This window comes from Neoarius graeffei, chromosome 13 (assembly GCF_027579695.1).
Source record: "Neoarius graeffei isolate fNeoGra1 chromosome 13, fNeoGra1.pri, whole genome shotgun sequence".
NCBI classification, from domain to species: domain Eukaryota; kingdom Metazoa; phylum Chordata; class Actinopteri; order Siluriformes; family Ariidae; genus Neoarius; species Neoarius graeffei.
In genome coordinates this window covers 31344138-31358796 of record NC_083581.1, presented here as the reverse complement: position 1 = coordinate 31358796, position 14659 = coordinate 31344138, and the positions used below count along the sequence as shown (strand labels likewise).

The 14659-nt window shown below is 44.7% G+C and overlaps 1 protein-coding gene across 1 annotated transcript in view; it reads left to right on the top strand.

Moving 5' to 3' along the window:
• The window catches only part of c1qtnf12 (C1q and TNF related 12), a 43502-nt gene that overhangs the window by 13829 nt on the left and 15014 nt on the right, over positions 1-14659 (top strand). The window contains exons 2-4 of the mRNA XM_060936767.1: positions 10324-10428; positions 10632-10743; positions 12954-13135. Of these exons, the coding sequence (XP_060792750.1) occupies positions 10324-10428; positions 10632-10743; positions 12954-13135 (399 nt within the window). The remainder of the gene's footprint in view (positions 1-10323; positions 10429-10631; positions 10744-12953; positions 13136-14659) is intronic.

Sequence of the window (14659 nt, the reverse complement as noted above, 5' to 3'; positions counted from 1 at the left end):
GTCAAATTATTTTGTAAGTGCATATTTGCAGGCATATACATGTAACTTACTTTCACTATTTAGGCACTGCATAACTTAAAAATAAAAACAGAGCTGATTACATTAAACTGTGCATTGCTCTTGTGACTCTGTGGTCAAAGCATAGCTATTAGGTGTCCAACAGCCACATACCATTTGACACCCCTCCTACCTCAGTGTTTTATTCATAGACTAATAAATTAATGAGCTTTGTGTTTTCCTTTCATCTTCTCGAGATTACTTCAGTGGGAGGCTTATATTATTGGGTACAATTCTTTCTTTCCACCAGCTCACCCATAATGGAGTATTTGGCAGCCCTGCCCTAAACTGCACTGCTATTTTAACAACCACAAACCCAAATCATCAGAGGAAAAACTAGGTCCGTAAAAGTGCGTTGGTGGAGGTATGCTGACCTACAAGCTTCTTGACATGATCCATCACAGGCATTTCTCAAAATGTTCACATAACTCAATGTAGCAGCTTTTTCCACAATAGTCATGTTGCTGCTTCTGTTTACAAAGAACACTGCATGAGTGCTGTTTCACAAACAAGACAATAAAGATCACTTCTTGAATTCTTTGAAATAAAGATCGTGGTTTGGCACCATCATCATCATGGTTTGAAACTGATCTGTGCTGCATCAGGGACATGGTATCGTTCTTATAATTATGTGCACACAATCCTTAGCTTGTTTCTTGAAACAGCAATGATGAGCTTATTCATTCCCCTCAGGCACTGGAATGGTGGATTTGCCCTTTTACGGTTACATTAGGTGGTCTTGAATATTACCATGAACAGGGGAGTGCTGTGACTGTGAAATTCTACAAAGCTCATGTGCTTTGTCTTGTCGCACACTAATCCCCTGTTTTGAGAGAATTATGTTGTCTCCATATGCACAATTTGAGTCTGTTCATCCACAGTGTTTGTGGGGGTTCGCCATATATTTCGAAGTGGTATAGCAAAAGTGTTGACAAACTCACTGGCCTCCAGACCCGGTAGAGAAGCAGTCTGATTTAAAGTGCTTGAATTGAAAGCTAAATTTATAAGCATTCTAGCAAATTAGTGATTTTATTGGATTTTAACATGAAAGAACTCACTCGTTTTCAGTAACCGTGCAACTTTGGTCACTGTGGAACCTGGGAAAACTGGACATGAGATGGGAATACACCCTGGATGGGATACCAGTCCATCCTTCACATCAAGGATCAATTTAGCATAGCTTATCTATTCACTGGCATAGTTTTAGAATGTGGGAGGAAACCTGAGAACCCAGAGGAAGCCCTGGATGAGAAAATCTATGAACACTAACAGTATCCATCACCCAAAGATGGACCATTTACATTTTATGTTTTCACATAAGTTAGATGGTGAAAAATTTTACAAATTTGCAAAAATACTTTGTGAGCTTTGAAGAACAATATGCTGTAATTCATTTCAGTCTTCAGTTAATTGGAATATAATTTTGAAAATTCACAATATTCTGATCCGAATCTTGGACCATAATTATTATTTTTTTTTTGCAAGGTTGCTTGCATGACATATACCTGTTGAGTTTTATATATACAACAAATACATGGCTTGGTTAAGCTACTTTCCTTAGTGTTGCCAATCCTATTCTTATTAGCATTCAGGCAACATTCCAGGAAATGGAACAGCAAGAAACCAATTACCTTTGTTGGAAGGATCTGAAGGATTACTCTCGGCCTTAACAATATATTTACAATTGATTTGAACCAGTCTGTCTTTTACACGTCTCAGGGCTCCTGAGGCACAACACAAACACAAAGACATCCAACACGCAAGAAGCCTGTGTGCTAGTTAAGTTGTTTATTTTGTCTGCTGTCACAAGAAAAATGAGAGAGAGAACAAAAACCTTGCCCAACCAAAACCAAAATACAAGACTTTTACATTCCTGAATATTTGAGATAAAAAGCACAAGGGTTTACTTTGCCATTGCATAAGAAAAAGCAAAGTTTTTCTGCAAAGAAAAATGGCATGTTACTTTAACAGATAAGTGATCCATGTTGGGCTGCCAAACCTAAACAAATTCCATTTCAGACACCTCGCCTCTAAGACTCTGCTTTATCTTCACTTTTATCTCCACCACAGTTATTTGACATTTATGGAAAGGCGTGAAGCCATTGTTGTGGTTGTTGAATTTCAGCTTCACTTTTTAACCAGTTCTTTGGATTTGGTTGTTTCGTCATTTCAAGTAATTGAGCTGGTTATTTGTATCTGCAACCAACACATATTAATTACATATCACTCCAAAGAAAATCTACTGAAGGCAGTTTTGCCTGTGCAGTGTGGTATTCCTTTTTGCACATAATTTTTGACTCATGTCTCCACTCAATAAACATTCTTGCAGATTAGCCAAGGGTGGAAAGAGTACAAAACACATTGCCTTGAGTAAAAGTACTGCTATTGAAGTAATAATTCACTTGAGTAAATGTAAAAGTGGTGATAATAACTAAGGGTTAATAAGTTGTCTGATGAAAAATTACTTGAGTATTTACTGGACAGGCGGCACGGTGGTGTAGTGGTTAGCGCTGTCGCCTCACAGCAAGAAGGTCCGGGTTCGAGCCCCATGGCCAGCGAGGGCCTTTCTGTGTGGAGTTTGCATGTTCTCCCCGTGTCCGCGTGGGTTTCCTCTGGGTGCTCCGTTTTCCCCCACAGTCCAAAGACATGCAGGTTAGGTTAACTGGTGACTCTAAATTGACCGTAGGTGTGAATGTGAGTGTGAATGGTTGTCTGTATCTATGTGTCAGCACTGTGATGACCTGGCGACTTGTCCAGGGTGTACCCCGCCTTTCGCCCGTAGTCAGCTGGGATAGGCTCCAGCTTGCCTGCGACCCTGTGGAACAGGATAAAGCGGCTAGAGATAATGAGATGAGATGAGATGAGATGAGATGAGATGAGATTTACTGGACAACTGATATAACTAGACTGCATTTCTGCAGAGAAAATGCAAAGTGTGTTTGCTGAGCTGTAGCAGAACAGCTATTATGCTAACATGCTAAGGGTACCATGCTAACAGCTAGCATGCTAACACAATAACAGATAACGTTAATATCGAGAATGCTAACATGCTAATTAATATCTAGCATGTGAACATGCATACAGTTAGCATACGAACATGCTAACTGTTAACATGCTAACAGCATGTTAACATGCCAGTGTGAACATGCTAACAGCTAGCATTGTCGCTGCTTTGTACAGCAAGCACACTAACTAATCCAAAAAAATTTATATATATCTTAGGAATGCATTTTTTGAACAACTTTGTTAACTGAGGTAGTGAGGTACACTGACGTGAGCAATGCCACCATTATCAATGATATATAAATAAAGGAAATGTTAGCTGCCTAGTTAACTTCACCAAATGCTGTAGTTTGTTAGGTTCAGAAGCCACCCAGGTAGCTCGTGTTAACTTAGGCATGTTTCTAGCTACATAGTTAGCTATCTAGCAAAGTATCATGTAGCAGCATTAGATATATTAAGCGCAATAGGCAATGACTCCTGAACATGACTTCATACTGTAAAACATCAAAATATCTTGCTAGCTAGTCTAGGTCACTCAGCTAACTAGTTGTTTCTCGGTTCATGTTTTCGCAGGTTGGATGTTGAAATTTCCATATCTCCACAGGTTTTGACTCATATAATTTGTAGATCATTATCATACTGTTTCTTTCAAAGAATTAAAACTGAAGCTACCTGATAAAATGTGCCAGTGTTCTTCATTGGTCACTACTGTCTAAGACATTGCAGCTGCTGACTAAGTATTTGGTGCATGAGGTCTAGGCTATCTGCATGAAATGTCATAATATTGATTGGCTTACAGTCATGTGGAGTTATCTGTAATGGTGATCAAAAATAAATGGAGCAAAAACTCAAGTAACAGTTCTATATTTATACTCAAGAAAGTACTGTTTCTTTGAACCATGTACTGTAGCACTAGTACATGTAGTTCATTACTTTCCACCCCTGAGATTAGCATATGATATGCCAGAAAGCTTCATACATATATTATATTACACAGTGGTGTGAAGACATGAAGTTTATTTTCAAGTGGTAAATGTATATTTCATGAGTGAACAAAGCGAATGAGTGATGTATTTTTCAACACGAGAAGATAAACTTCATATCTTCACACCACCATGTAATGTTCTTTATATTATATGGACACATTCACAAAAAATACGCAAGTTAATCAAAAGAATTTTAATTTTGAACCGGTTCGCCATTTTGACAATGTGTGTCTAGTCAGTGGGAAAACACTGGGAAAACACACATCATCTGTGTGAAATATTGGGAAATATGTTACTCAGATCTGTGACGTATATCATATGAAAAATGCAAGTTTTTCAACACAAGAAGATAAACTTCATATCTTCAAGTCAATGTGTGATTTTCTTTTTATTGTATAGACACATTCACAAACAAAAAGTACCCAAATTTATGAAAACAATTCATCGATTTCCTCATGAGTGACATATAAAGATTTATGTCATGGTTGCTGTTCTTGATGTCTCAGATGCAGCTCGTATGAAAAATATGAGTGACGTATTTCCCAGTAAAACACTCTGTAGCGAGAATAGCATGTGGGTGGAGCACAGAGGACGGCAGGACAGAGATCAAGGTTCCCAGAAGGCTTTATTGCCGAACTTTTCAGTCTAACAATATTTAAACCAATAGGCAGAGACACGCACACGCACACACACACACACACACACTGTCGTCTCTGCCGGGGAAGAAGCTCCCTTCCGCTCTCCCTTTCCCTCCTTAAGTAGGGCGGTTTACTGGGGAGAACACACAAAACACAGGTTAATTACACTCAGGTGTAGCGATTCTGCCACTTACCTTCCCCAACTCCGCCCTCCTGTCACAGACCGGCGCTTGACCACTCCCCCGCTGCCACATACCCCCACCGCCCGACTCAGGCCGGGCGCCTGTCCGGCCCGCAGCCGACTCCCCCCTTGATGGGAGAGGAAGTCCGCCACGACCATCTGCGCCCCCGGCCTGTGGACCACCTTGAAATTGAAAGGTTGGAGCGCCAGATACCAACGGGTGATCCGCGCGTTGGCATCCTTCATGCGGTGGAGCCACTGGAGGGGCATGTGGTCCGAACAGAGGGTGAAAGAGCACCCCAGCAGGTAGTAACGGAGGGCGAGGACCACCCACTTGATCGCCAGGCACTCTTTCTCGATAGTGCTGTAGCGCCCCTCACGCACTGACAGCTTTCGGCTGATGTATAACACTGGGCGGTCCTCTCCCCCCACCTGCTGGGACAAAACGACCCCCAGCCCTCTGTCCGACGCATCCGTCTGCAACAAAAAAGGGAGAGAGAAGTCAGGGGAGTGCAAAAGTGGCCCCCCACACAGTGCAGCCTTTACCTCAGAGAAAGCCCGCTGGCACTGCTCCGTCCACTGGACCGGATCTGGCGCCCCCTTTTTAGTGAGGTCAGTCAGCGGGCTGGTGACGTCCGAATAATTAGGTATAAACCTACGATAATAGCCAGCCAGCCCCAGGAACTGTCTCACCCCCTTTTTGGTCTTGGGCCTCGGGCAGGCCGCAATCGCTGCTGTCTTATTAATTTGGGGACGCACCTGCCCGTTACCCAAGTGGAAGCCCAGATACCGTACTTCCACCCGCCCAATTGCACACTTCTTCGGGTTGGCAGTGAGCCCCGCCCGCCTCAGCGACCTAAGGACGGCCCTCAGGTGTTGCAGGTGCCGCTGCCAGTCATTACTATAAATAACGATGTCGTCTAGATAAGCGGCCGCGTAGGGCCGGAGGACCCGGTCCATCAGCCGCTGAAACGTAGCGGGCGCCCCAAACAGCCCAAACGGAAGTGTGACGAACTGGTGTAAGCCGAACGGTGTGGAAAAAGCCGTTTTCTCCCGGGATAATGGAGTCAAGGGGATCTGCCAATATCCCTTCGTCAAATCCAGTGTCGAGTAAAAGCGAGCCGTGCCTAGTCAATCGAGCAGCTCATCAATACGAGGCATTGGGTACGCATCGAATTTAGACACCGCGTTGACTTTTCTATAGTCCACACAGAACCGGACCGAGCCGTCGGCCTTAGGAACTAAGACCACCGGGCTGCTTCAGTCACTGTGGGACTCCTCGACGATGCCCATTTCGAGCATGGCCTGAAGTTCTTCCTGAACTACCTTTTTTTGTGTTCGGGTAATCTATAAGGATGGCTGCGCACTACCACCCCTGGGGGCGTCTCTATGTGGTGTTCTATGAGGTTAGTGCGACCGGGCAGGGGCGAGAATACATCCGAAAACTCGGCCTGCAACTGGGCGACCTCCGTGAGTTGGGTCGGGGAGAGGTGGTCTCCACAGGGGACCGGAGAGGTACGAGATGCCAATGTCCCTTTTTGGACCTCCGGCCCCAGCTCCGCCTTCTCCGGAACTACCGACACCAATGCCACGGGGACCTCCTCTTTCCAGAGTTTTAACAGATTGAGGTGGTAGATCTGTAGCGACCCCTCCCTGTCCGTTCGCCTAACCTCATAGTCGACGTCCCCGACTCGCCGTGTGACCTCAAAGGGTCCTTGCCACTTGGCGATTAATTTGGAGCTCGACGTGGGCAACAGGACGAGTACCTTATCTCCCGGAGTGAACTCTCTAAGGCGCGTGCCCTTGTTGTACAGGCGGGTTTGCCGTTCCTGGGCCTGCCGCAAATTCTCCTGAGTTAGGTGGGTGAGTGTGTGGAGTTTTGCGCGCAGATCCATAACGTACTGAATTTCGTTTTTGCTCTGTGAAGGTCCCTCCTCCCAATTTTCCCACAGTACATCTAAGATGCCGCGCGGCTTACGCCCATATAATAATTCAAATGGGGAGAACCCCGTGGAGGCTTGGGGGACCTCTCGCACTGCAAACAGCAAGGGTTCGAGCCACTTATCCCAGTTCCGTGCGTCCTCACTTACGAATTTTTTGATAATATTCTTGAGGGTGCGATTGAACCGTTCAACTAAACCGTCCGTCTGTGGGTGATAAACGCTGGTGCGGATCGGCTTAATACCCAGTAGCCCATACAGTTCACTCAGTGTTCGTGACATAAACGAGGTGCCTTGATCAGTCAGAATCTCTTTCGGGATTCCAACCCAGGAGATGACGTGGAAGAGGGCCTCTGCAATACTGCGTGCTGAGATATTGCGAAGAGGCGCCGCTTCCGGGTATCGCATTGCATAGTCCACCAGAACCAATATAAAGCGGTACCCACATGTTGACTGGTCTAATGGCCCGACGAGATCCATCCCAATTCTTTCGAACGGGGTCTCGATTAATGGTAGGGGGCGCAAGGGCGCTTTTGGAATGGCCGCTGGATTTACTAACTGGCATTCGCGGCACGCTGTACACCACTTATGGACGTCGCCGCGAATCCCCGGCCAATAGAATCGGGCCATTATCCGGGTGAGTGTCTTATCCTGCCCGAGGTGTCCAGCCATGGGATTAAAGTGAGCCGCCTGGAATACCAATTCCTGGCGGCTCTTTGGAATTAACAACTGGGTGACCCGCTCTTTCGTCTGAGTGTCCTGCGTCACTCGGTATAACCTATCCTTCAAAATAGAAAAATAGGGGAAGGGCGGGGTGGCGTTCGGCTGGAGCGTTTGACCATTGATTACTCTCACTTGGTCAAACGAGTGTCGCAGAGTCTCGTCTCGCGATTGTTCCAGTGGGAAATCCGTGAGGGATTTCCCAATAGAAAGAGGAGGGGCCGGGGGCTCCTCACTCTGTCGCGGAGATGACGTAGACGGCTCTGCGACCAACGCTCCAGCCAAAGCGACACCGGGACCCTCCCCTATCAACCGGCAGGACCCACTCTTTACTAGGCGTGCCATCAAACCCCGAAATCCCGGCCAATCAGTCCCCAAGATCAAAGAGTGGGTAAGGCGAGGATTAACCGCCGCCTTCACTATTGATTTTTCCCCTCTGAAATGTATGTGGACCGACACCAACGGGTAGCTGTGAATATCCCCGTGCACACACAACACCTTCACCCCTTGTGCTCCCCCCAATGCCTCGTCTTGCACCAGGCTTTGGCGGATCGAGGTCTGATTGCAGCCCGAATCCACCAACGCCTGATATGTAGCCCCTTGTACACTTACCGGTATGCGATACGCTCCGGCCCGATCGAGGGCAGCCTCTGGCGCGTCGGGGATCCGCACCACCGCCCCCACCTCCATCGCTGCACACTGTTGCTGCAGGTGGCCCGGTTCCCCGCAGCGCCAGCAAACCGGCCCGGGCCTTCCCTCTGCAGCTGTGTTCTGAGGCTCACTCACCTGAGGGGGGGGGAGAGACAGACACAGAAGGGAGAAATGGGAGGGCACCACGGGTGCAGCGGGCCGGCTGGGGTGGAGCCGGCCCCCGCCTCCGTGGTGGGGGAATGGGGCGAGGACGGGACACGGGAGGAGGGGGGGAGAGAAAGAGAGAGAGGAGAGAGAAGACGATGTCGGTGGTTGTCCTGCCGCCGGAACAGCCACCAGATGATCCTCCGCCAGTCCCACGGCCTGATCCAGTGACGCCAGGCGGTGGCACTGGACCCACTCCGCGGTTCCGGCTGGTAAGCGGGCGATGAACTGTTCCAGCACCACCTGGTCGATGATTCCCTCGGCGTCGCGATCTTCGGCCCTCAGCCACCGCCAGCAGGCGTCCCGGAGCTGCTGGCCGAACGCGAACGGGCTGCCGACTTCCTCCATCCACAGCGCGTGGAAGCGCTGGCGCTGCTGCTCCGGCGTGCGCCCCACGCGCTGGAGGACAGCCCGGCGAAGGTCGGCGTAGGCCAGCCGGCGATCGGCGAGGAGCTGTAGTGCGGCCAGCTGCGCCTCTCCCGTCAGGAGGGGGAGGAGGCATGCTGCACGCTGCTCCATCAGCCACCCCGAGGCTTCGGCGACCTGCTTGAACAACGTGATGAAAGCCTCGGGGTTGTCCTGCGGGCCCATCTTAGTTAAGGTGAGGGGAGACAGGCCCGCGGCCGGGGCGCTGGTGGACCCCGCCGACGCGAGGAGACGCCGGAACACCACTCGATCTTCCTGCTGAGCCAGCACCAGGGCTTCAAAGCGGCGCTCCTGCTCCTTCCGGAGCGTGATGAGTGCCTGGTGCTGGCTCTGCTGAGCCGTGGCGAGGGCGTGGACCAAGTCTGCGAACGGGGAGGATTCCATGGGGCTGTAGGACTGATGATCCACCTTTTCCCGGGTTTCGGCACCACTGTAGCGAGACTAGTGTGTGGGTGGAGCACAGAGGACGGCAGGACAGAGATCAAGGTTCCCAGAAGGCTTTATTGCCGAACTTTTCAGTCTAACAATATTTAAACCAGTAGGCAGAGACACACACACTGTCGTCTCTGCCGGGGAAGAAGCTCCCTTCCGCTCTCCCTTTCCCTCCTTAAGTAGGGCGGTTTACTGGGGAGAACACACACAAAACACAGGTTAATTACACTCAGGTGTAGCGATTCTGCCACTTACCTTCCCCAACTCCGCCCTCCTCTTACAGACCGGCGCTTGACCATGCCCCCGCTGCCACACACTCGTTTCCATATAATATAAATAAAAGTAAAATGCTATAGCTATGACTGACAAACTATGAAGAACTAAAGTGCATTATGGAAGATGCAAAAATGTATGCATTATATCAAATTTATCAAGATTGCATATTTGATTGTGTGAGTGAGCAAGCTCATGCTGAAAAATTGGGGAGAGACTTCCATTGTGATAAGATCTTATAACATCTGATGTGGTACTTGTAAATGGCAGGTCCAGTAAAATCTGATGTATCACCTGAGCAATATCCACGAACGTGACCATACTTGGTATGAGATAGCATAACATGCTACAAAACCAATTCCTTCACTTTGATGGAGAGGGAGAGAAAAAGGAAGAAAGATATGAGAGAGAGAGAGAGAGAGAGAGAGAGAGAGAGAGAAAGAGCAACCTGCACTGATGTCTGGCACCATTTAATAGTATCTTTAGGCAAGATTTTCCAGTGATGGTTTGTAAGCAGAAATTATGACTCATTGGATTTAGTGACAATACTCTACACTGAATGCCAAGTGTAGAATGATTCCGGTTTAATGTGTCTGATAAATCACATAATTAGTGCAGTCCTCCAAGGCTCATTGAAGAGGAAAATAAGAATATAATGTGTGAACACAGGCAGAGTGATCAATGGTACGTACATGCAAAGCCAACTCCATAATCAAGAACAAAGTTTTGCATGCTTACACACTTACACAAGTATACAAAATTATATATAATATATTATAATACATATGATTCTATTAATTCTATTTACTCAGATCATAGAGAGCCAAAGAGTTGACCCACATGGATCATGGATGGATTTTGTGAAGAGGCCGGTTGGCAATTTCCCAGCAAAATGCCGGAAAAGGAAGCGACCACTGGTACTGAATCTCAAATCATACCTTGTGACTCAACAAAGACTTGATTTCTACATTTCTATCCTATTAGGCAATGTTTCAATTGAACACTTGTACTGACTGTAGGGCTTTTAGGACATAATTAACATCCTATGTCATATATCATGTCATGTTGTGACATGTCTTATGACTTTTGAGTCAGAGATTAAGAGTATGTTATGTTTCAGCCAGGACCTCAAGGACCTCCTGGACCTCCGGGACCCCAGGGCCCGCCAGGGGCCCCTGGTGCAGAGGTCACTCAAGAGGTTTTGCTGAAGGAGTTTAAAGAAATGATCAAAGGTGAGCTCTCATCAACACATATAACACACATTAAAACCAATGTGTGGGCATATGGGAGAAACTTTAAGACCTGTGATTGGACAAGGCACTTCTCATGAGCCAGTAAGTCACAGTGCTGTTAAAAATCTGCACATGCTAACCATATGCGTTTTAAAAGTTTGATCTGCTGAACGACGCTGTAGACATGGCTGTGGTTTGCCAGTGCCTTCATTTTCACACATTTTCAAACATGCTTTACGAAAGCCACTGTAGAAGATCGTAGCTTGTGCAAAACCAGTCAGAGGACCTGTGATTATATACAAGGAGCTTTTCATGACCCAGAAATTAGGCTGTTAAAATATGTGTATGCTAACCATATGCTCTTTTGAAAAGACTGATCTATTGAGTGCGGTAGACAATTCAGTGCACGCACACACACACACACACACACACACACACACACACACACACACACACACACACACACACAGGGGTTTTCAGGCTTTTCACATTTACCTTCACACATTAATAACCAAATATACACTGGGTCAGGTTTCCATTAGCACATGTGGAAGACTTTAGCTCTATTGATCTAGATCTATCGCTAGTTATGCTATAAAATTTGTCAAAGGCTTTGTCAAACTGAGGAAAATCATTCTGTGACATTTTCATTTGTGCAGATAATTTATTGCACAAAATAAAATCTGCATGCTTTGTCCAGGGGATGCCATAACAGAGAATTTTCTATTTGTAAATTATTCATAATAAGACCTGCAAAACAACAATCATTGTCCAAAAGCACAACACATAAAAAGAGTTTACTCCACTTCTCTTGGTTTAGTTTATATCCAGAAACCTAGCCAGCTAATTTTGTCGAGCTACACTTCTCTTTGGTATTTAAAAAAAAAAAAAGTCTAGTGGGTAGAAAAGCAACATTATTTTGAAAGTAACCCAGCTAAAGCAACAGTAAAAAAGTAACATATACAGGGAGCACTTACTCCAGTACTGCTGGTTAAATTTGCTTTTGGAACTCTATGTAGCTAGTTTTCTTTGGTACTAAACCGTTACTTGTTGAAAATGGTAGGTAGTTAGTGGAAATGCTACATTATTTTGAAAATAGAGCTAATAAAATGTATCAAAGCTAGCAGCATTGCTTGTAGCAAGTTAATAATAATAATAATGCTACTCCATTACTTTTGGAAAATAGTAGCTAGTTAGTGGAAATGCTACATTATTTTGAAATTAGCTTAGCTACTAAAATGTAGCTAAGCTATGCTTGCTGCTTAGATAGATTAGCTTACTAGTTATTTTTAGGCAGCATTATGTCCTTTATATGTATTAGGTTTTTTATGTGTGTAACTTGATTTCTGTGTGTGATATAAATGAACTATTATTGATTGATCGATTCGTCATTGGCAGTCCATTGCTAGTGATGATGGCTGCTTCATTAGGATGCGCAGAAATGCAAATCCCAGGCAGGTGCTACCACACCAGGTCAGAGCGGACCTGGGAGCAATGGTGATTCAGGGTAACTCCACTTTCCCCAATACTCAAGTCCTCCCAGACCTGAGACTTACCATCAGTTGCAGTTTAAAGTCATACCCAGGACTCATCGAAAGCATTATGAAGATGTAGAACAGAACATGACAAAACACTATACATATTCTCCACAGAATAGACAGCCATCGATTGATTGATTACTGAACTAGCAACATTGATTCTTGTAACTGGCTTATACTGCTATACTGCTACTTGTTGAAAATAGTAGTTAGTTCTTGGAAATGATGCATTATTTTGAAAATTGCTCAGCTATTAAAATGTAGCAAAAGTAGCAGCATTGCTTCTTGTAGCTAGCTTATAGTGCCACTCCATTACTTGTTGAAAATAGTAGCTAGTTATTGGAAATGCTACATTATTTTGAAAACAACTGAGCTACTAAAATGTAGCTAATCTATCAGCATTGCTATTTATATCTAGCTATTCCGCAACACTGGATAACTGAAAGTGGATGATTCAAGATATCCCTTTGGGATAAATAATATTCCTTCACTCACATTAAATTCTATTACATTTAATTTAACCTCAATAACTAACAAAAATAATTTGAAAGATCAGATGTTAAGATAAGGCTCATGTTTTAATTGGGTCCAGACCTCTGGGCTCTATTTTGGCATTCAAATCATATCTGAAATATTTTCTAATGCATTTTTTCCCCTATTGTGTTTATTCAGAAGCAACGGAGAGGAGGGCATTGGTGGACAGGGCAAGCGGGCAGAGCCAACTTCCCACAACTCTGCTGGCACTGGAGGGTATGGCGTCATACAGGAGGATCGAAGAGGCCTTCCACTGTAAGCTCAGAGGGCCTGTCGTGGTAGACAAGAAGACTCTGACTGAGCTGCAGAACTTCCAGACAGTAAGTGTTATGAAAAGTCACTCCCTAGGGAATGTATTAGTTATAATTGATGAACAGCTTTTAAAAAGATTAATATTTTGGGAGGTAATGTGCAGCCCTGGGTAAATAATAAGTACAGCTATTTTTCTCTGAAATAGTTCATCAGCATTGTCTGAAAATCCATCTACTGTGCACTTGCCTCGCAAATACATCTAAAGGTGAGGCTGCTAATGATTACATTATGTGGCTCTTACAGATAGGCAGTAGTGTTTTTCCAAAATCCGTCCTCACCCTGTCTGTTTTTCTTTCTGCATCCATGTTTTATGGCTTATCTTCCCCATGTGCATTACCTCACCACAAGACCTTTAATCACATGCAATCATATCTCGAGTTCACTTTATTCTTTAATGCCATGAAAGGCACATTCGCATAAAAACAAAAACAGGTGGGCTGAAGTAAAATCATGGGCAGCCTTTGTTTTATGAGCCTGCTGTTTTTGCATAGAAAACATGATCAAATCAATAAGAGGAAGAGAGAGACACAAAAGAACAGAGAAGCTCTAAGGATAATGTAATAATAAAGTGTGCAAATTAAAGTCATACTCTGATAGGCATTCAATGGTCCTAAATGATAGCTCTTTTAAGTGTTAATGTTCATGATGATGACTCGTTTTTGCACAAATTCCAGATTTTTGAGAATCACTTTGATTTTGAACCAGGTTCCACTTAAAAGTGCCTTGGATAAATATTCATCCCCCTTGAACTTTTCCACATTTTGTAGTGTTACAACCTGGAATTGAAATGGAATTCACTGGGGTTATGTGTCATGAATCAACACAAAATAGATCAATAGTTGGTTAAATTCTTCAAATAACATCAAGTGATCAAGTGTTTGTCCCATTACTGTGAAACCTCTAAATTATATCTGGTGCAACCAGTTGCCAAAAGAAATCACATAATTAGTGTCTGCCTACACTGTCAGAAACAGGGGTGCAGTAGGAGTCCATTTCTGTCCCACAAGGTACAATCTACACTAATGTGCCCCCTAGGGCTCATTATTGGACCTTAAGATAACTATACATACCATTTTAGGGCCAAAAAGATACATATATGTTCCCAAGCAGTATATAAAGGGTACAAATAAGTACTTTAGAAGGTACTGCCCCAGTGACAAGCTGTTGTACTCCTAAAGGTACAGTAATATACTTTATTTTCTGAAAGTGTATGTGCAATTAAAGTGCCATGTGATCTCAGTATAAATACACCTTTTCCTGGAAGGCTCCAGATTTTGTTAGAGAACATAGCACGAAAACCATGGAGCTATCAAAACAATCTAGGACAAAGTTCTGGAAAAGTTAAAAATGGTTTTGTGAAGAAAAAAAAATCCCAAACTTTGCAGAACACTATTAAATGCATTATTTAAAACTGGAAATATATTGCACAAACAAGTTAGGAGGGCATTAGTCACAGAAGCAACCAAGAGGCCAAGGTGCTACCATCACCATGGTGCTTATCATGGTGCTACCATCACCATGCTTCACTATGA